At 54.6% G+C, this 17,866-nt stretch overlaps 8 protein-coding genes across 8 annotated transcripts; 3 read left to right on the forward strand and 5 right to left on the reverse strand.

Moving 5' to 3' along the window:
• LOC9648964 (BTB/POZ domain-containing protein SR1IP1) lies at nt 1-3,070 on the reverse strand. The gene is made up of 4 exons (XM_002984994.2): nt 2,562-3,070; nt 2,440-2,509; nt 1,180-2,382; nt 1-1,130 (listed from the first exon to the last, which is right to left on the reverse strand). Exons 1-4 carry the CDS (start codon nt 2,963-2,965, stop codon nt 198-200), a joined length of 2,610 nt encoding a protein of 869 aa, XP_002985040.1. The 5' UTR covers nt 2,966-3,070; the 3' UTR covers nt 1-197.
• A 243-nt stretch (nt 3,071-3,313) lies between these two features.
• On the reverse strand, nt 3,314-7,048 carry LOC9648965 (endoglucanase 6). The gene is made up of 9 exons (XM_024690068.1): nt 6,096-7,048; nt 5,581-5,793; nt 5,325-5,525; nt 5,149-5,238; nt 4,929-5,093; nt 4,743-4,869; nt 4,529-4,692; nt 4,048-4,462; nt 3,314-3,980 (listed from the first exon to the last, which is right to left on the reverse strand). Exons 1-9 carry the CDS (start codon nt 6,306-6,308, stop codon nt 3,676-3,678), a joined length of 1,893 nt encoding a protein of 630 aa, XP_024545836.1. The 5' UTR covers nt 6,309-7,048; the 3' UTR covers nt 3,314-3,675.
• Nucleotides 7,049-7,082: 34 nt separating this feature from the next.
• On the forward strand, nt 7,083-8,141 carry LOC9648966 (uncharacterized protein YBR016W). Its single transcript, XM_024690070.1, has 5 exons — nt 7,083-7,193; nt 7,262-7,331; nt 7,396-7,816; nt 7,869-7,959; nt 8,009-8,141. The coding sequence occupies exons 3-5, from the start codon at nt 7,609-7,611 to the stop codon at nt 8,079-8,081; spliced, it is 372 nt and encodes a 123-aa protein (XP_024545838.1). The 5' UTR covers nt 7,083-7,193; nt 7,262-7,331; nt 7,396-7,608; the 3' UTR covers nt 8,082-8,141.
• On the reverse strand, nt 7,946-10,969 carry LOC112351711 (pentatricopeptide repeat-containing protein At1g32415, mitochondrial-like). Its single transcript, XM_024690067.1, has one exon. It carries the CDS (start codon nt 10,945-10,947, stop codon nt 8,155-8,157), a length of 2,793 nt encoding a protein of 930 aa, XP_024545835.1. The 5' UTR covers nt 10,948-10,969; the 3' UTR covers nt 7,946-8,154.
• LOC9648774 (extradiol ring-cleavage dioxygenase) lies at nt 10,956-12,292 on the forward strand. The gene is made up of 3 exons (XM_002984908.2): nt 10,956-11,443; nt 11,503-11,864; nt 11,926-12,292. Exons 1-3 carry the CDS (start codon nt 11,075-11,077, stop codon nt 12,149-12,151), a joined length of 957 nt encoding a protein of 318 aa, XP_002984954.2. The 5' UTR covers nt 10,956-11,074; the 3' UTR covers nt 12,152-12,292.
• On the reverse strand, nt 12,173-14,079 carry LOC9648775 (protein MALE DISCOVERER 1). Its single transcript, XM_024690069.1, has 7 exons — nt 13,923-14,079; nt 13,356-13,859; nt 13,212-13,285; nt 13,108-13,163; nt 12,886-13,037; nt 12,601-12,804; nt 12,173-12,537 (listed from the first exon to the last, which is right to left on the reverse strand). Exons 2-7 carry the CDS (start codon nt 13,731-13,733, stop codon nt 12,292-12,294), a joined length of 1,110 nt encoding a protein of 369 aa, XP_024545837.1. The 5' UTR covers nt 13,734-13,859; nt 13,923-14,079; the 3' UTR covers nt 12,173-12,291.
• A 492-nt stretch (nt 14,080-14,571) lies between these two features.
• LOC9648967 (glucan endo-1,3-beta-glucosidase 14) lies at nt 14,572-15,833 on the forward strand. Its single transcript, XM_002984909.2, has 2 exons — nt 14,572-14,713; nt 14,776-15,833. The coding sequence occupies exons 1-2, from the start codon at nt 14,641-14,643 to the stop codon at nt 15,765-15,767; spliced, it is 1,065 nt and encodes a 354-aa protein (XP_002984955.2). The 5' UTR covers nt 14,572-14,640; the 3' UTR covers nt 15,768-15,833.
• Nucleotides 15,834-16,316: 483 nt separating this feature from the next.
• LOC9648776 (glucan endo-1,3-beta-glucosidase 14) lies at nt 16,317-17,624 on the reverse strand. The gene is made up of 2 exons (XM_002984997.2): nt 17,525-17,624; nt 16,317-17,446 (listed from the first exon to the last, which is right to left on the reverse strand). Exons 1-2 carry the CDS (start codon nt 17,586-17,588, stop codon nt 16,479-16,481), a joined length of 1,032 nt encoding a protein of 343 aa, XP_002985043.1. The 5' UTR covers nt 17,589-17,624; the 3' UTR covers nt 16,317-16,478.
• Between the last annotated feature and the right edge of the window lie 242 nt (nt 17,625-17,866).

Below are 17,866 nucleotides of genomic sequence, written 5' to 3' on the forward strand. Positions count from 1 at the left end.
GACAATACAAAATTAGCCATGGCAGTGAAGATTAGGAACGAAATGACACGAGCTCGTTCGCCGTCCATCCGTCCGTCCTGCTCCTATATTGCTTGTGATATACCAAGCAAGCTTTTAATACCACCAAAATAGCACTCATTGAATTGAGTTTGGTCAATCTGAGCGCTTGCTTTGCTTGCGAGAGATACTTCTTCAGCTCAAGAAACAGAGTGACTGCGATGGTGCTGGCAAGGACGCCTTTGGCCACTGGATAGATTGTTGTTTGGAGTGGCGGGCCTCGTACCGGATCTTGCAGGAAGAGCTTCAAACTCATTAGTACTACTTGTGAATGTGGAGCGGTGCTGTTCCTCTTCGTCCACGTCGGTGGAGGTGGTGGTGGTATTGCTAACGTCATAGCACGCATTGTATTTGCCCCTCCACAAGCTCCCCAGCCCGAGCTTTTTAAACGTCTTGAGCAGCCTGTGACCAAAGTTGATGCCGGCCCGTTGGCTGTGCAACATTTGGCCTATACAGTTTGTCGAGTAGGAGGCCTTCTTGTGAGCGTTGGGGCCGCTTGCGTTTAAGTGCTCCATGCCCGGGCATTTGTTCTGTTGCAGCGTCTTCTTCACCTGCGCAAGCTCCTTCTCGAGGTGCTTGAGTCGCGACTTGGCTGCTTCAAAGTCACGGTTGACATACAAGGCCCTGGTGTTGTGCTGAGAATCCACGACGTAAGGGAAGTCGGACGAAGGGCACTTGCTACTATCATCGGGCTGCGCCTGGGTGGAGCCGCTGAACTGCTCGCGGTGGAACCGATGGCTGGATGATCTCTTCGGAGCTGCCTCGGCCGCGATCCTGCCGTTTGTGTTGGTGGTGGCTACGGAGGATGAGACACGGATGTCTTTGCAAGGCTCGGGACTAGAACAAGCAACAGCCGTGTCGTGTCTGGGAAGCTCTCCGCTGGGGGGCACTGGCGGTGCTGGCGACGAGTGATGGCGGCTCTGAAGCTGCTCCATGAACATAGCTTGCACGATAGTCCTCAGGGGCATGAGCTCGTTTTGCACGGCGTGAATGCACGCCTCTTGGGACAGCTTCTGGCAATTGAGGCTCCTACACACGAGCAGTCGCTCCGAGTGTGTTACATGGGGATGGGACTGCGCAAAAGCGTTCGCAGTGATGATCATATTGATAGACATGACTTACCTTCAAGTAGACATGGATCGCCTTGTAGAGCTGGTCGTGGCTTGTCCGAGCACAAGCCGGGAAGACGTCAATGAGGTCAGACAAGGTGACAGGGTTGATCCCTGGATCATATCCCAGATACTCCAAATAACCATCCCAGATCTTGGAAACGGTATTCACTGCTTCAATGTTGGTGAAGAAAAGCAGTGTTTCGTCCCTGCTGCTGCTAAACACATGACTTCCACCACCACCTTGCTTACGATCATCTTGTTGTTGCTGCTGCTGCTGCTGCAAAAAGAGCGAAGCAATCTGGCGGGCACTCTCCAGCTGAGCCTTTGACGTCCGACCATCCTTGAGTGGCAGCCCCAGAAGCAAATCGTCCACGCTCGCAAGCTCCAGCTGACAGGCAATCCGGGTCTCTATCTGGAGCCGGCATTCCGTGCTAGCGCCGACTCCCAGTGCATGCCGCAGAAGCCGGAAGAGGAAGCTCACCGGGAGAAGCTGCTGCTTCTCCACGGGCAGCAAGCGTACCATGGACTCTAGCAGCCGGCACTTGTCGCTCCTTTGCTCCAGCTTCTCCAGCCTCTGGCTGCCGCACCACAAGTAGTAGTCCCTGTTCTTGTGCTGCTGGTCCGCGTCGCCACGACCAAATATCCACCTCTCCACGCACTTGATCATGAGCTGCCCGATGACGCGCTCCGCCATCCCTTGCCTCCGGGTGGCAGCGACGATCCTCGCAAACAAGGCATATGGGAGCTCCACCAGCTGTTGCATCCACCACTCCGGAGCTGCAATGGATTCTTGGTCGTCCACCAGCTGGGTGCAAGCGATGGAGGCGAGTGAATCGACACAGCGGGTGACAATGAGGAGCTCGTCGGCGAGCGGGAGGAGGCGTTGGATGTCGGCGGCAAGAACACCGATGCTGCCCTCCCAGCTCTGGAGTGCCACTTTGGTGAGGTACATGTCGCACAGCTCCGCCAGGCTGCCCCGACCCATCTCCGCGCTCATCTCCAGGTACTCGGCAGCGCAGCGCAGCATGGCCACATTGCTCGGCTCCACCACGATGTGAGCGCCGTAGCAAAACGCTGCCGCCCACCCAAATGCCTCGGCGCCGCCAGGAAAGTCGCCACCCAGCTCCACCTCTACCACCTCTCCGCTCGCTTTCTTCGACTTGGCAGATTGGAGCACTCGCCGCAGAAGCCCACTCCTTGACACCAGCGGCAGCTGTAACGGATGGCCATTCGATCAGTATCTCGGTTTTCCAAAGCTTTGGAACTGTACCTCGTGGAGCTCAAAGGTCGCGCCTTGGACATGAACTCTCACCCTCGCTACCGCTCCGGTGGCCTCACACCTACATACCATCCAAAGCAATGAATCCAATGAATCCAATAAATCAGACCCACCATGCCAAGACGCTCTGCTGGAGGAGGAGTCTGGGCGAGGAGGAGGCAGAGGATGGTGAAGAAGAGGATGTCGACGACGAGGACCATGTCGATGCCACATTGACATTGCCGTGATCATGCATCACTACCATGCCCACATCCTTGCTCTCCCGATCAAGCTCCTTCTCTTGGCGGCACGGATATCCCACAGCAGATGATCGATCATCTGCTGCTACCCCAGGGCTGGACAGCATCTCTGGCTCCACCGGCTCGTCTTCAAACGACTCGAAGATGGTCTCCATCCTCGCGGGCCTTGCGAACTCCTCGATCGCCGCACATAAATCTTCCTCTTCCAGTTGCATCAGCTCCTCCTGTGCCTGGGGATCACAGGAGGAAGAGGGGGACAGTAGCACACCTCTGGCCATGGCTTGATTCTTCAATCCTAGAGAAGTTCCTCGTTCTTCTTCAGACACAAAGATGGGAAGGGAGGGAGAAACACAAACACGTCCATCCCGGGCATTTTCAAGTGTGTGGAAAGCGACTAGCGCTGAGGGGAGAGAGAGAGAGAGAGAGAATATGCGATAATACGATCACTGGTTAAAAGCAAGTTGGCGTTGGCCCAGTCAAATTATCCAGTCGTCATCGTCAATCGTCATTCTCTCTCTGGTTTCGAATTTAAGAGGTTGGTTGGGCTCGATGAATCATTAAACTCGAAATCTTCCCTTCCTCTTAACTCTTCCTCGAGCCTCAAAACGAAACAATCCTCCTCGGTCTAGCTAAAACCCGTATTTCTTGAGTTGGAATTCCACACATGGAAAGATTACAAGCTTATACTCGCGAATAGCGCATTCAAGAATAAAAAAAAACCGGTCCGTTATTGTTCCATCGCCCGACTGGAAACTCAAAGCAGCTTCTCGACTGATCGAGCTCAAACGGATCACGGATGGATGAGACCTCGAGCGTCCAGCGGCTAACTTGGGCTAGCACACTGCGCTTGCTTGTGTATATCACACATACATACCTTGGTTTTTATTCTCGCTGTAGCACCGCCTTTGGTAGCATACTTACGTAGAAGATAGACTCGTCCGCCGCTGGATGCGAGCGAGATGAGAGGATGGATCAACCACGCCGTTGCTCACGATGCCCGCTCCACCCAGCTGCTGCTGAGAACTTGGACTTTCGCAGCTGCGGCTGGCTGGATGTAAACGAAGACGAGGCTCCCGTGCGGCGACAAGGAATGCAGCCACTCGGGGAAAGTGTAGGCAGTGGCGTCGGTCTTGGTGAGCCCCCACAGCGGGCCTTGGAGATTGTCAATGCGGAGGTTGAGGCTCGACAGCGTGTGCTTGGATGCATTGGTGGCATTCACCGCGTACTTGTAGTATGTCTGGCCCTTGAACAGCCAAGATGCCACTGTCTCGTGCGTTAACTCCACCGAGTCATCTGGATATGCAAACGCGGCTGGCAGTGTCAGAGAAAGAAAAGCTTCCACCAGCACGGAATTAGCTACCTGGACGGCTTGCAGCACTGGTTGGAGGCAGCGGCAATGCCTCCACTGGGTTTGTGCTCAAGTCGGATCCGGAGTCGTCGCGGGAGTTGTAGTAGCCGCCGTGGAGCCTGGCGAGAACGCCCATGAGCGGGCCGTTTGTGTAGATTGCTGGTTCCGTTTGCTCAAAGTTGTCCCTCTCGTCCGCAAAGTTGTCGTTTTGATCCGGTCCTCCCACCACGGCACCCGTGAGAATGTTGGGATCGCGGTCTCGCCTCTTGTACCAGGTTGCATATCCACCGCGGCAGCTCACGAACGAGGGGTTCACCTTGTACGACACAATGGACGAGGCTCGGTGGTGAACTTCCTGGGGAAAGTTGGCACCAAACCCAACCATGTAACTCGTCGCTCGAGGATTGTCTCCCAAGATGTAGTCCACCTGTGTTGAAGAACACACGCAACGTTGATCCAATCCAGGAAAGGGTATTTGACTTGAGAAATTTACCTGAGACTGTGCCATCCGAAGCAGCTCGCCTGGCCCAACTCTCTGCCCCGGGCACTGGAGTTGCTGCCCGGAGCTTGCTAGATAATCCGAGTACACGGTGAGAAGGAACGCTGCGCCCGTCACATATTGCATGTTGTTCCAAGATCTTACGTAGAGCAAGCCACCTGCATGTGAAACATAAGATGACATTTGTGAAGTTGCTAAGAACACTTACCCGGTGTCCGCTGGACGTTTCCTCCGCCGCCGTTCTTTTGCAAGCAGGCGCAGAGGAAGAAATTGGCTTTGGACTGGTAGCTCCTCAACACCGATGCGTGCTGCCCTCCTCTCCCTTGAAGCAACACCTGTCCGCATCCAAAGGGAAGAAATTTCAGTTCATGTAGTATAAGAGTCGCTTGGATACCTTGGAAGCAAGGACTTGGACACCCGCATACTTGACGTCCCAACTGAATTCTTTCATGTCCCAGCCTAGGCCCCCGAGAGTGCCCGCATTGTTGGCAGCGTAGCTGAGGTAGAAATCGTCGTGAGTTGCCTGGTGAAGCCACAGGGCTGCCCACAGCAGCTCGTCCTGCATTTGATGCATTGCTGTATCAAGTGGATCTTTGATGATAAGGGACGCTCACCGCATAGCCACTCTTGGAGTTGTAAAACTTTTGAGCCACCGAAATGCTGGCGTCGTACTTGCCGCGGCGTGTGTCGGCAAACTGGAAGAGCTGCACGACGCAAAAGCAAAGAAGATAGTAAGTATGCTACTTAGCTGTCATGGAAAAAAGAAAGCTCGTCTCTTCTTTACACTTGCCTGCTTGGAGTGAGCCAGGAGATTGTTTGCGTATGCTGCATTGTGCCTTCTAAAGACAATGGAAGCGGCAGCGAGAGCGGCGGCAGTTTCGCCCGCCAAATCCGACCCTGGGTTGCTCGCATCGATCTTGTAAGCTTTCCGGGGCGTTGTCATGTCCTCGGGCCTTTGCCAGCAGAAGTGATCCGTGAATCCATCACCCACCTTAGTGAAAGGAAGTTGTGAGATACACAAGTAGAGCATGGTTAACTTTTTTTACCTCGCCCCAGAGCACATTGGGCTGTGGGTGTGCCTTGACGAGGTAGTCGGCCCCCCATTTGATGGCGTCGAGGGTGTAGCCGAGCTGACCACTCGACTGGAGCTGCTTGTGGAACTCGATGGCGCTCCACGACATCATGGTGATGGTGAAGGCCATGGGCAGACCAAACTTGACATTGTCGCCCGCGTCGTAATACCCTCCAACCAAATCCACCTGGTAGTTCCAGCGCCACCATCAATCACCACAACGCAAAGTACTCAATTCGCAAAGGCACATCCGAAAGGGAAAGATATCCTAGAATGCAGCTATCTACACGCGAAAGTGCTCAAGCAAGCCAAGAAGCAACAACTAAGCTACAGTCGCTAGCTGCTGTTGGCACCACCACAACAACGACATCTCAGCCGACATATATATCCACACAAGACTGGAAGATCTAGCATCCTATCATGAGCTAACGACAACTATATAGATCAATCTCTCGACACCAGCATACCACATTCTCGCGCACTGCTTACCCCCTGAGATTTGCCATCCAAGAGTGCTGAATCGGAGCGCCAGGCCGCCCTCTGGTCCGTGGGGAGCCGCCCAGATCTCTGCGCCTCGTAAAACAGGATGCTCTTGCTCAGCGCATCCTTGTAATCAAAGGCCGACTGCCCGGCGCTGGCCAGGAGCAGCACGGCCCACCCCAGCACCCACATTCTGCCCGATCTTGCTGCTGCTGCTGCCATCTTTGTGCTGGAGTGGAGGCTCTTCCTCCTCGGCCCTGGTACTGCGACCTCCACTCAATCGATAAGTTACAACTCACAGCAGCAGTAGAAGGAGCATTCTAAGGAAAAGAGCGATGCGAGATGTGGAAGCGCCTCTATGTTTAGCATGAGAGAGCTGCTGCTGGCTGGGTTTGCTGTGTTTCCTTGTTCTGTCTTGAATGCCCAAGCGAGAATGGGGGGCGAAGCGAGCTCGAACTCGTCAGCTCCAGACCATGGCAGCAGCAGCAGCAGCAGTAGCAGCAGCGGCGGCCAGGCAAAACAACAAAAGAAATGGAAAGCGACGCACACTCCTTCCTCTCTCTCTCGCGATGGAGTGTGTGTGTGTGTGGAGTGGCCTCCCTTTAAAAGCTTTAACAGTTAGTTATCCCACAATCAAGTTATTCGCCCTAACTTGGATGCTGACTTAAGCCCTAAATCGGCCGGCGGTTACCTCTCGGCGGCTTTGAATGCGGGCGGCATATACCCCGGTTCCCATCCGACGGCCCACATTCGCCCATCCCAGCTCACTGGTATACAGTCTTCAGACAATGCAGATTTATAAGAGTTGTTGCAAGTTGCAGGGAAGAATCGGATCAATCCCTTCGCTTTTGCTGCCTTAGCGTTTTTCCCAACCAGATCTTTCGAGCCGACTGACCTATGTCACCGATTGCCGCCGCGTGTCGCGATCGGGACGCCAGGGATATTCCTCCCCGCGCTTAAATATGCGCTCTTTTGGCAAGAAGCCCTTCTTCAAGTTCTTCTGACATAAGCCAGCAGCAATGGGTAAGAAAGACGCGGCAAAGGGCCACCACCATCACGGTCACGGTCATGGTCATGGCGGCTATCCCACCGGCTATCCTCCACAAGGTAGTAAGATCTCTCGAGTTTAGCTGGAGATTTTCCCCCTCTCAAATCCTTTTCTTGGCACCGGGCAGGCTATTATCCACAGCAGCAGTACTACGGTCCGCCAAGGAGGCATGGAGGCGGTGGATTCCTCCGAGGCTGGTAAGTAAAAGCTCAAGCTTCTATTTCTTCCATTTTGCGGATCTCAGGAGTTTACTTTCATCAGCTTGGCTGCCCTGTGTTGCTGCTGCCTGGTGGACGAGTGCTTCTAAGATCCATCGTTCCTAGTCATAGATTAAGAAAAAAAAATGTCGTTTATACGAGCGACTCCACACCCGTGTAATGTACATAATCATCCATGAACATCAAACCGGCCTATTGAAGCTATGATCCCACCTTTTTGACGCGCAGCGCGCGCTTTCTCTTGCTTTAATAGACAATGCGAATCGCATCTTTTTGCTTTAATCGCCCAAGTCAAGCACCCCATTTGTCCCCACCAGTGCCGTCCTTCCACGTAAACCGCCACAAGTCATCCGAAAGAGCATCGCTTTTTAAGCTCCCGTTGGAGAGTTTCTTAGTGCAAAGCGAAGAAACGATGGGGAAAGACTACGAGACTCCATATCCACCGCAAGGTTATCCTCCTCAAGGTACTCTCCAAAATTTCCACTTTGGGTCATCAAGGTCTCCTCCGCTGTGCAGGCTATTACCAGCAGCCTCCTCCTGTTGCTCCTCCTCCACAGTACTACTCTCAAGCACCGCCTCGGAGAAGCGGTGGATTCCTCCAAGGATGGTAAATCTCTTTCCAGTAGTCTACAGATCGCTTACATTGTGATTTGCAGTCTCGCAGCACTGTGCTGCTGTTGCCTGTTGGATGAATGCTGCTGTGATCCCACCATTCTTATCGACTGCTGAAGCAGTGCCTTCTCGTTGAATTCGCACCTGTTCTTATAATACAAGCCAAAGATTAAGGTATCTCATCGTGTGATCATCGTGTGTGTGCGTCTGAGAGTAGCACATAGGCCGCTCCCTCGTTAGGATCCATGCCAAGAACATTTGTGGCGGCAATGGCTCCCTGCCTGGTGTTCTTGTGGTTCCTACACGCCGCGAGCAGGCACTTCCAGTCGAGAACATCGGGTGCGAAGGGCATGCTTGCAAGCAGTTCTCTGGCAGCATCCAAATGCCCCGCTCTCCCAAGCACGTCCAGCACGCAGCTGAAGTGCTGCTTCACCGGGCGCACTCCATAGTCTGTAGGCATCGATACCAGGCAGCTGCGGCAATCTCGCAAGTCGCCAGTGTGGCTGAGAGCTGCCAGCGCCGACACGAAGCAAGCCTCGTCCGGAACCTCGCTAGCTTTCATCTCCTCGAAGATCGCCACCACCGACGTGAAGTCGCCGCAATCCGCGTGAGCCGCCAGTACTGCACTCCACGACACTGTGCTCCGCTCCGGCATGGTGGCGAAGAGCTTGCGTAGCTCTACGAGACGCCCGCAGGCGGCCAACCCGGTGAGCATAGCATTCCAGGACACAACGTCCCGCTGCGGCATAGCGTCAAAGCAACACTTGGCATCTTCAAGCTGCCCGTTGTGCGCATAAGCAGTAAGCATAGCTGTGTCGGCGACGACGTCACTATACGGGATGCTGGCGTGGATCAGCTTTGCCTCCTCCAGGTACCCGGTGTGGGCATACGAGCACAGCAGGCAATTCCAAGACGTCACGTCCCTCTCGGGCATCTCGTCAAACGTGCGCTTGGCACTCTCCAGGTGCTCTTTCCCTTTGATGGAGTATGCCGACAGCAGCGCGTTCCACGATACGAGATTCCGCTGCTGCATCGCATCAAACACCTCCTTGGCCTTTCGGGCATCTTGCTCCCCAGCCGCCGCTAACATCGTATTCCACCACCCGATGTCCTTGCTCTGATTGTCATGCTCGTGTGGGAGCTCAAAGGTGTGCCGCGAGGAGGACTGGAGATGGAGGTGGAGGTGGAGGATAAGATTCCATGACACACTATTCCATCTCGACATGCTGTCGAATGTCTTCTTGGCGTTTTCAGCGTCACCGGCTTGCACATACGATGTCAGCAACGAGTTCCACGACACAATGTCCCGCTGCGGCATGGAGTCAAACAGCCCCTTGGCATGCCCAGTGTGGGCGTATGCGGCTAGTAAGACGTTCCACGCCACCACATTCCGCTCCGGCGTCGCGTCGAACACCCGCTTCGCAGATTCTACATCACCGACGCGGGCGTACCCGGCAGCCATGCTCGCCCAGGACACCTGATTTCTCTTTGGCATCGCAGAGAAGACGAGCTCGGCATCTCGCAGCTCGCCAGCGTGAACGTAGCCACCAAGCAACGCGTTGTAGGAGATGACGTCCCGTTCAGGCATGGAGTCAAAGGCGGACTTGGCCTCAAGAAGATGGCCCCTGGAAGCCAAGGCCGAGATCATGGCATTGTGAGACACGAGATCGTGCTGTGGCATGGCAGCAAAGCTCTGTCGGGCACTTTCCAGCTGCGGATCATTCAGCTGTGCATAGCCGGACAGCATCGCGTTCCAAGAGACCAGATCGTGCTGCTCCATCTCCTGGTGAAACAAGAGCTTCGCTCTGTCCATGAGGCCATGTCTCGTGTACAATGCCAGCATCGAATTCCAAGAGACAAGATCTCGCAGTGGAATCTCAGTGGCAAACATTTTCTCCGCTCCATCGACGTCGCCATCGTGTGCTGAAGCCGTGAGCATGGCGTTCCATGATATCAAGCTCCTCGCAGGCATGGTTAGAAAGAGCTCCTGTGCTTCCTCCAAAAGCCCGAGTTGGGCATATGCAGCTAGCATGGCATTCCAAGACACAAGATCTTTTGCAGGCATCTGGTCAAAACACTGTCGCGTTTTACTTATGTTCCCCATTTTCGTATGAGCTGTGAGGAAAGAATTCCACGAGATTATGTTGTGGCGGGGCATAGCGTCCATAAGCTTGCGCGCTTCACAAAGATCTCCGCTTTGGGCATATGCAGAGAGCATGGTGTTCCAGGAGATCAGATTTTTAGCATGCATGCGTGAAAACAATCTCCTTGCATCATCGTAGTCTCCGGCTAGAGCCAGCGCAGCCAGCATTGCATTCCATGAGATAAGATCCCATTCGGGCATACTAGCAAAGACCTGCTTGGCAAGATGCAGTTCTCCAGCTTGGGAATACGCGGTGAGCATCACATTTCCAGACGCCACGTCCCGGTCGTTCATGGAATCAAACATCCTCCTGGCTTGCTGGAGGCGTCCAGCTTGGGTGTAGGCAGCCAGCATCGTGTTCTTACACACCACATCCTTAAACTGGACAGGCATCCTTGCAAAAACGCTCTCCGCTTTGACAAGATGCCCGCTTCGGGAGAATGCCGTGAGCATCGCAGTCCACGACACCAGATTTCTCCCTTCCATCGAGTTGAACAGGCGCTCCATCTCTTGCAGTCGCCCATTGCCGGCATACGCAGCCAAGAGCGCATTGCTGGCGGCGTGGTGGTGGCCACGATCACCGGGGATGGCATCGAACACCTTGCGAGCTTCCTCTACGCTCCCGCATCGGCCATACATGGCGATGAGCCGAGAGGAGAGCTGGCAATCCTGATCATCGCGTAGCATCCCGGATCGACCGAGCTGGGCGTGGATCCGGCGGGCCGCGGTCAGTTGCGTGCACGAGTGGATGAGAGCAATACATTCCGACCGCGACGGAGGCGGTGGCGACGCTACTGCTGCTGATGCTGCTGTGTGGAAGGCGGCATCACGCTGTGTCATGCCTTGGCCAGCGCCATAGCTGATCGATCACTCGATGAAAAGAAAAACGAGTAAAAGTGGCAAGTCAAACATCGGTAGATGGAGGAAGGTCCATCGAAGAGCACTATTTGTGGCTCTAGCCTAGCCCATGATTCCCCTCCTCATTCTCATCTTGTGGGCGATCGCGGGCGACGCTGATCCAGCAATTGCGCCACTGGGGATCCGCCGACATATCTCGAGCTTGCTCGGGGGCAGTAGCAGTGGTCGCCCTAGCAGCGGTGGTAGCAACAGCATGGTCATGGATGTGTTCTACGTCTCTCACGGCTCGCCCATGCTGCCGTTCGAGGAGATCCCCGCCAGGGATTTCTTCAAGGGCATGGCCAAGCTGGTGAAGCACAAGCCCAAGGCGATTCTCATGGTGTCCGGCCACTGGGAGACCCGGGATCCGATGGTGAGCACCACAGCGCGCAACCCTACCATTCACGACTTCTACGGCTTCCCTCGCGAGCTCTACGAGGTGAGATCTCTTCGCCCAGTAGGAAAAGAAGTCTCACCAGAGGGACGATTGTGGCACAGCTCAAGTACGAGGCACCCGGTGCTCCCGACGTAGCAAGGCGAGCCAAGCAGCTCCTCCAGGACGCTGGATTCAAGCAAGCCGGCGAGGATCCCAAGCGAGGCCTGGATCACGGTGCATGGGTTCCACTGTGGCTGGCCTTCCCCGACGCCGACATTCCAGTCTTCCAGCTCTCGCTCCAGTCGCACAAGGACGCCGCCTATCACTACCGGCTGGGCCGCGCGTTAACTCCGCTCACCCGCGAGGGCGTTCTTATCATCGGATCCGGGACTACCACGCACAACCTCCGGCACATGCTGCCCACCGTCCCGGACTGGGGGAAGGCCTTCGACGACTGGCTCTACGACTGCTTGATCCACCAGAGGTACGCGCACAAAAGCAAAGTTGGCTAGCAATGAATGAAGAACTGATGCTCTTTCTCACAGATATGACGAAGTCACGCAGTTCATGGACAAGGCGCCGTATGCCAAGCTCAACCATCCAACACCCGACCATTTCCTTCCATTGTTGGTGGCATTAGGAGCCGCTGGAGAGGGCGCTACGGCTCAAGCAATCCACAGGAGCTGGCATGGAAGCTTCTCCATGGCTAGCTATGTCTTCAAGCCTGCTGTTGGAGCTCCTGGGCCACAACAACAACAACAAGAGCTATGACTGCTGGTACACAGTTGGGTGTGAGAAAGAATAAACTCTCTTGACAGGGCGTTGGGCATTTCTCACCCCCGCAGCTTTTCAGCGCTACTAGACAGTGAAGAAATGCGAGCTCTTTGTTTGTCAAGGAATCGCGTGTTTGTCTATCCTTCCATGAGACCTCTCAAGGTGACGGGGCTGCTAACCGGGGCAGCAGCCTCGGCCGGGATGGCCAGAGACTGCACCAGCAAGTCCGACACGTCCCGCATGGAGGGCCGGCTTGAAGACTCCCTCTGCGTGCACAACCGCGCCAGCTCGCAAACCGAGTAGAGCTCCATGGGGCACACGTTGCTCATCGACTTGTCCACCAGATCCATCATCCTGTCCCGGCTTTGTAGGAACTGCTGCGCCTGTTCAGCACCACAAACAACATGAGCTCTTTCTTGCACAAGAGTGTGAGAGAGATTGCGTACCCATTCCACAAGCATGCCGGTCTCCTCGGAGAAGGCCTGCTTTCCCGATAGAACCTCGAGCAGCAGCACACCAAAGGAGAACACATCCCCGGCTCGGCTGTACACTCCCCGGTGCACTATCTCCGGGTCCACGTAGCCACCCGTCTTGCGAACCAGTGCCAGCTCCGAGCTCCCAGCAATAGGCACCCTCCCCAGCCCTGTGATCTGCTCAGCTTTCCAAGGCATTCTCAATTTTCTCAGAAACTAAAGAAAGGAAAGAGTTCCCTCATACACCATAGCCCATACCTTTGCGGCAAAGTCTTCAGTGAGGAGTATGTTGCGAGACCTCAAGTCACCGTGTATGACTGGAGGGTTGCATAGGTGGTGGAGGTATGCCAAGCCGTATGCAGCACCTACGATAATGCGCATTCTTTGCTTCCACGAGAGGTTCTCGTCTCCTGAAACCAGGGACTCGGGGGGTCAGTTCTTCCCCCGAGACTAACGTACGTACTTATCGAGTTGCCATACCCGTATGCAGGTTCTCAAATAGCGTACCATTGGGAGCGTATTGGAAGAGGAGCATCCTGTAGGACACAGTTTTCAGAAAAACGAGCTACAGTTTCCATGCCTACCTCTCTTGTTTCTCGTCGCAGATGCCCACGAGGTTTGCCAAATGCTGGTGGTGAACGCGTGAGAGAAGCTCCATCTGGAAGCAGCAGCCGATTTATTGGGCATCTGCGCGGCCGCGGCTGCAAGAGAAGGGAAGACGCTCGTACCTGGAACCGGAAGCTGGCTTCCACATCCGAGCACTCGGAAACATCTTGCTTGAGTTTCTTGACAGCCACCTCCATTCCATCCGAGAGAATTCCCTTGTAAACCCGGTTGGTGCTCCCCTGCCCGATGAGGTTACTAAACCCCTCGCTCAGTAGCTCCACTTCCTGGAGCGTGAAGCTCAGAACGTGTCCTCTAACAGCGCCCTTGACCAGGCTCTCCTTCCCCTTGGTGCCGCCGCCGGAAGCGACGGGAAGGACGTGGTGCTTGCCGGCCTTGAGCCTCCGGTGGATCATGATGAGCAGCTGGAAGATGGACACGACGAACACTGCCGCGGAGATGACAGACGCTGCTCCAACAATCCCAAATATCCATGTTGCCATAGCTAGCTCTCGAGCATCCCAGATCTACGTCTCACCTCTCCACATTCCCTGTCTTTTCAAAGCAGATGACCATTGCAGATTCTCGAGAAAGAGTGACGTCTCCGCGAGCCTGCATTGCCTTCGCCCCTGTTCGTCACCACGAAAAACATTTAATCTTTTGAGCCATCGTCCATTCCAAAGATCACTGACCTGGCCGATGCGAGAGCAGCAGCAGCAGCAGCAGCACTGGACAGCACTACTGGTGCGATATTCCGATCATGAGAGTTATGGATCATGGACCACCAAACTCCCCAGAGGCGAGGCAGTAGTGAGGAGCATCCATCAGTCCCTCTCACTTTGCCTCGCCTTTCTCCACTGTGTGCCTGCCACTTCCCTTGTTTGCTTTGATTAGAGTATTCGCTAAGGAGACTACCTTGAGAAAAAAATTCCAGGAGACAGCTTCGCTCCATGTGTCCGTCACTCTGGATGACGATGACCCACACCAACGTATAATTTATGAAGTGAGTTGCGCCCTTTCTCTTTCTCTTTCTCTTTGGAGATTTAACTCCATGTCCATGCTTTGCTTCACTTTTGTTCCAAAAGGAGAAGGGAAATGGCTGTATTGTCTGCTTGTCCGTGTCGTCATCGGCATTCATCCATAGGTGTACGTAGCCACCTTGTCTATTCCAACTTTTGCCAATGTACCACCTTTGCCTTTTTCCTGCCTCGAAACTTTATTTCCTGTCAAGCCAGCCTCAGAAGAAAAGGATTGAAAACAGGAGAAACGAACGCACCGAGGGACGACGATCTAGTAGCTGGTTAGTTGGAGCAAGCCCGTGCTTTGCTTTGTAGGTGGAGCACGCATAAGTTGCATGGAGCCTGGCTTTTAAGCAGTAGCCAAGTGAGATAATCGCGCCTCTGGGATGCCATGAACAGCAGGAAAGTAATCTGGTACTCCTACGTGCTCTGGAGCAGCCTGCTCGGCGACAGCCAAGCACAAGGTGCGTAGCATTTTCCTCCGTTTCCTGGTGTTTGCTTGGTGGAGCCTTAACTTCATCCAAAGTTATGGCAGTAGCTCCTCCACAGTTTGGAGTGAACTATGGCCGCGTCGCCAGCAACCTTCCCAGGCCAGCCGATGTTGCCAACCTGGTGGCCGGGGAAGGGATCAGCAGGGTGAGGATTCTGGACATAGAGCCAGCGGTTCTTCGGGCATTTGCACGCTTTGGATCCCCGGTGAGAATGTCCGTCACCCTGCCCACCGAAATGATCTTCGACGTGGCCATGAGCGAGAGCTGCGCGCGTGCGTGGTTCTACCAGCACATCTTCCCTTACAGAGCCCAGATCGAGACCATCCTCGTCGGCAACGAGATCCTCACGCTGCACCAAGAGATGGCCAGGCTCCTGGTCCCGGCCATGGAAAACTTGCACCGCGTGTTGGTCAGCGTCGGGATGAGCCGAGCCATCCGGGTTTCCACAGCTCACGCCATGGACATCCTGGACAGCACCGATCCTCCTTCCAGCGGATCGTTTGGGAGCAAGTACCGCGAGACCCTGCGAAGAATGCTCTACTTTCTGCTCGTCACAAACTCCTCCTTCACTGTCAACGTCTACCCATACTACGTCTACCAGCAGGACAAAGGCCGCACTGTCTCTCTCGACTACGCGCTTGGAAACGTGAGCGCCGACGCCATGATGGATCCACACACTGGCCTCAACTACACCAGCCTGCTCAAAGCTCAGCTGGACGCCGTCTACTCGGCCATGACCAAGCTGGGCTACGGCGGGGTGCGACTCGTGGTGTCCGAGACGGGCTGGCCGTCGAGCGGAGGATTTGGGGCCAGCAAGAAGAAATCCTGTCACTTCTTCTGCAACCTCCTTCAGGAGGTTTCTAGCGGAGCTGGGACGCCCTTGAGACCACACCACCCTATTCAGGCTTACCACTTTGCGCTCTTCAACGAGAACCTCAAGCGCGGCGCCGTGGAGCAAAACTTTGGTATCTTCTACCCCAACATGACCAGGGTTTACCCATGCATTTGCTCCGAGGGAGTTGACTAAATGACCATGCAGTCTACCATGGTCAAACGCACACTGATGACTAAGCGTGGAAATGAAAAAGCCTGTGCCCTGCGCGTGTGTGTGCGCTTGCAATGGATGTAGGATCAGCCACAAGGCATGGCCTTCCTAACAGCTCGCTCGTACACAGAGAAAACTCTTAAAGTCAGCGGCATGAGGAGAGCCAAGAGAAAACTCGCCACAAACTTGTAAGCATGACGGCTGTGCTGGCATCTTTGGCCGCAGTGGTGGTAGTATCGCTGCTGCTGATGAATGCCGGTGGACAACAGCGTCCGGAGCCAAATTGCGCGACGGGGCGGACGGCGACGATTCTGAGCTACTGCCTGCCCACTGTTCTCCACGAGAGCCCGCCAAATAGCACCGTCTCACGCCTCTGTTGCAACACTCTGGCTACTTACACCTGGGACTGCCTGTGCGCCCTTGGCCCGCACCAGTTTAGATGGTTCCTCGTCTTCATGGAGGACGTCACCACCTTGTGTGGAGCCCCAGTTATCGGCTGCAAGTAAGTACTATACTAGCTCCAGATTCTAGTTTAGTGTGATGCTTCATATTGTATTGGTTGTTTTTCTCAGTTTCTCCACACGCAAGAAAATCACAGGCAACGAGAGTACACAACACGAATGATCCGCTCAAAGTAACGCTAGTGCTCTCTAGAATCAAAATAATTTTCGGAATGAGAAGTTAGTGCTTGAATCAGAAAGTGATATCGTAGACCTTGGACATGTCCGGCCTAAACACCCCAAAGTTCTGCTCCGTCACGCCGGGCTTCTGGTTCTCGTTGAAGAGAGAGAAGATGTAAGCCTGCACGGGAGTGTTGGGCTTGAGAGGAGTGCCAGCGTTTGCAGCAACACGCTGGATCAAGTTCCTGTTAAAAGTGGCAGCATTGTCGAGCGAGGCACCAAAGTCACCCGCAGACGGCCAGCCGCTCTCGCTCAGCACGATGCCAACGTCGTCGTGGTTGAGCTTCCGCATGGCCGAGTAGACCGTGTCGAGCTGAGCGTCCAACAAGTTGGAGTAGTGCAAGCCCGAGTTGGAGTCATCGAAACCCGCGGCTCCCGGCTGGAGCAGAGAGTAGTCGAGCGCAAGGTTCTGTCCCTTGTCATCCCTGTAGGCGAAGTATGGATAGGCGTTGACAAGGAGGTAGGAGCCTGTGCGTGCCAAGAAGTCGAGCACCGGTTGCATGACACTGCCTCCGATGTCACTCCGAAACATGCCAGCCGACGGAGGGAACGCCGCATTAGCATCCAGAATGTCCATGGCGTGAGCCGTGGACACTTTGACTCTGGAAGCCACTCCCATGTTGACGAGCGACGTGTAGATGTTGTTCATGGCCGGGACGAGCTGCGGGTTGAGTTCCGGGTTGTATTTGATCACCTCGTTCCCAACAATGACGACCGAGACGATGGACCCGTACGGCATGACGTTCCCGGCGATCCATCCGTCGGCAGCGGCTTGAGACGAGGCAACCCCGGCAATCTCACCGTTGCCAAGAGTTATAGCCACCGGAATGCCTTGGCGCGCGAAGGCTTGGATGGCAGCGGGATCGGCATCAAATATCCGAACCATGCCAATGTTTTGGGACTTGACCAGCTGAGCAACTGCGTCTGGAGCTGGAAGGTTGTCGGCGATTCTGCCATAATTGACACCGATCGCTTGTGTCCCTGCAAACACGGAAGAAACATTTGGTATGCCAGGCAGTACGTAAAAGAGAAATCTAAAATCTATCCTGTCACACACACCTGCGATCTTGCAGCAAAGAATAAACGCGGCCAGCACAAGCTCCATACTGACAGACGGTGCCATCTCCCCCAAAAATCAAGGCTTGCAACTCGAGCGAAAACATCGTGACTCACACGTCTACTTGTCATCGTCAAAAAGCGTGTCGGTGGACCCGGACAAGTTGGTAGCGGCCACAAATCTCTTTTGGACAGCCAGTGGCTGAAATGCCACGCACTGAATAAGTGCTCCACCGGCATCCTTGAAACTATGATATCAGCCCTGTGCATCCGTATAGAATGGATTCTCACTCATCTTGGGCATAGATCTAAAGACTAGATATGGTCTGGCTACCTGGGCAGCAA

The sequence above is a fragment of the Selaginella moellendorffii genome, unplaced genomic scaffold (assembly GCF_000143415.4).
Source record: "Selaginella moellendorffii unplaced genomic scaffold, v1.0 SELMOscaffold_65, whole genome shotgun sequence".
NCBI lineage: Eukaryota > Viridiplantae > Streptophyta > Lycopodiopsida > Selaginellales > Selaginellaceae > Selaginella > Selaginella moellendorffii.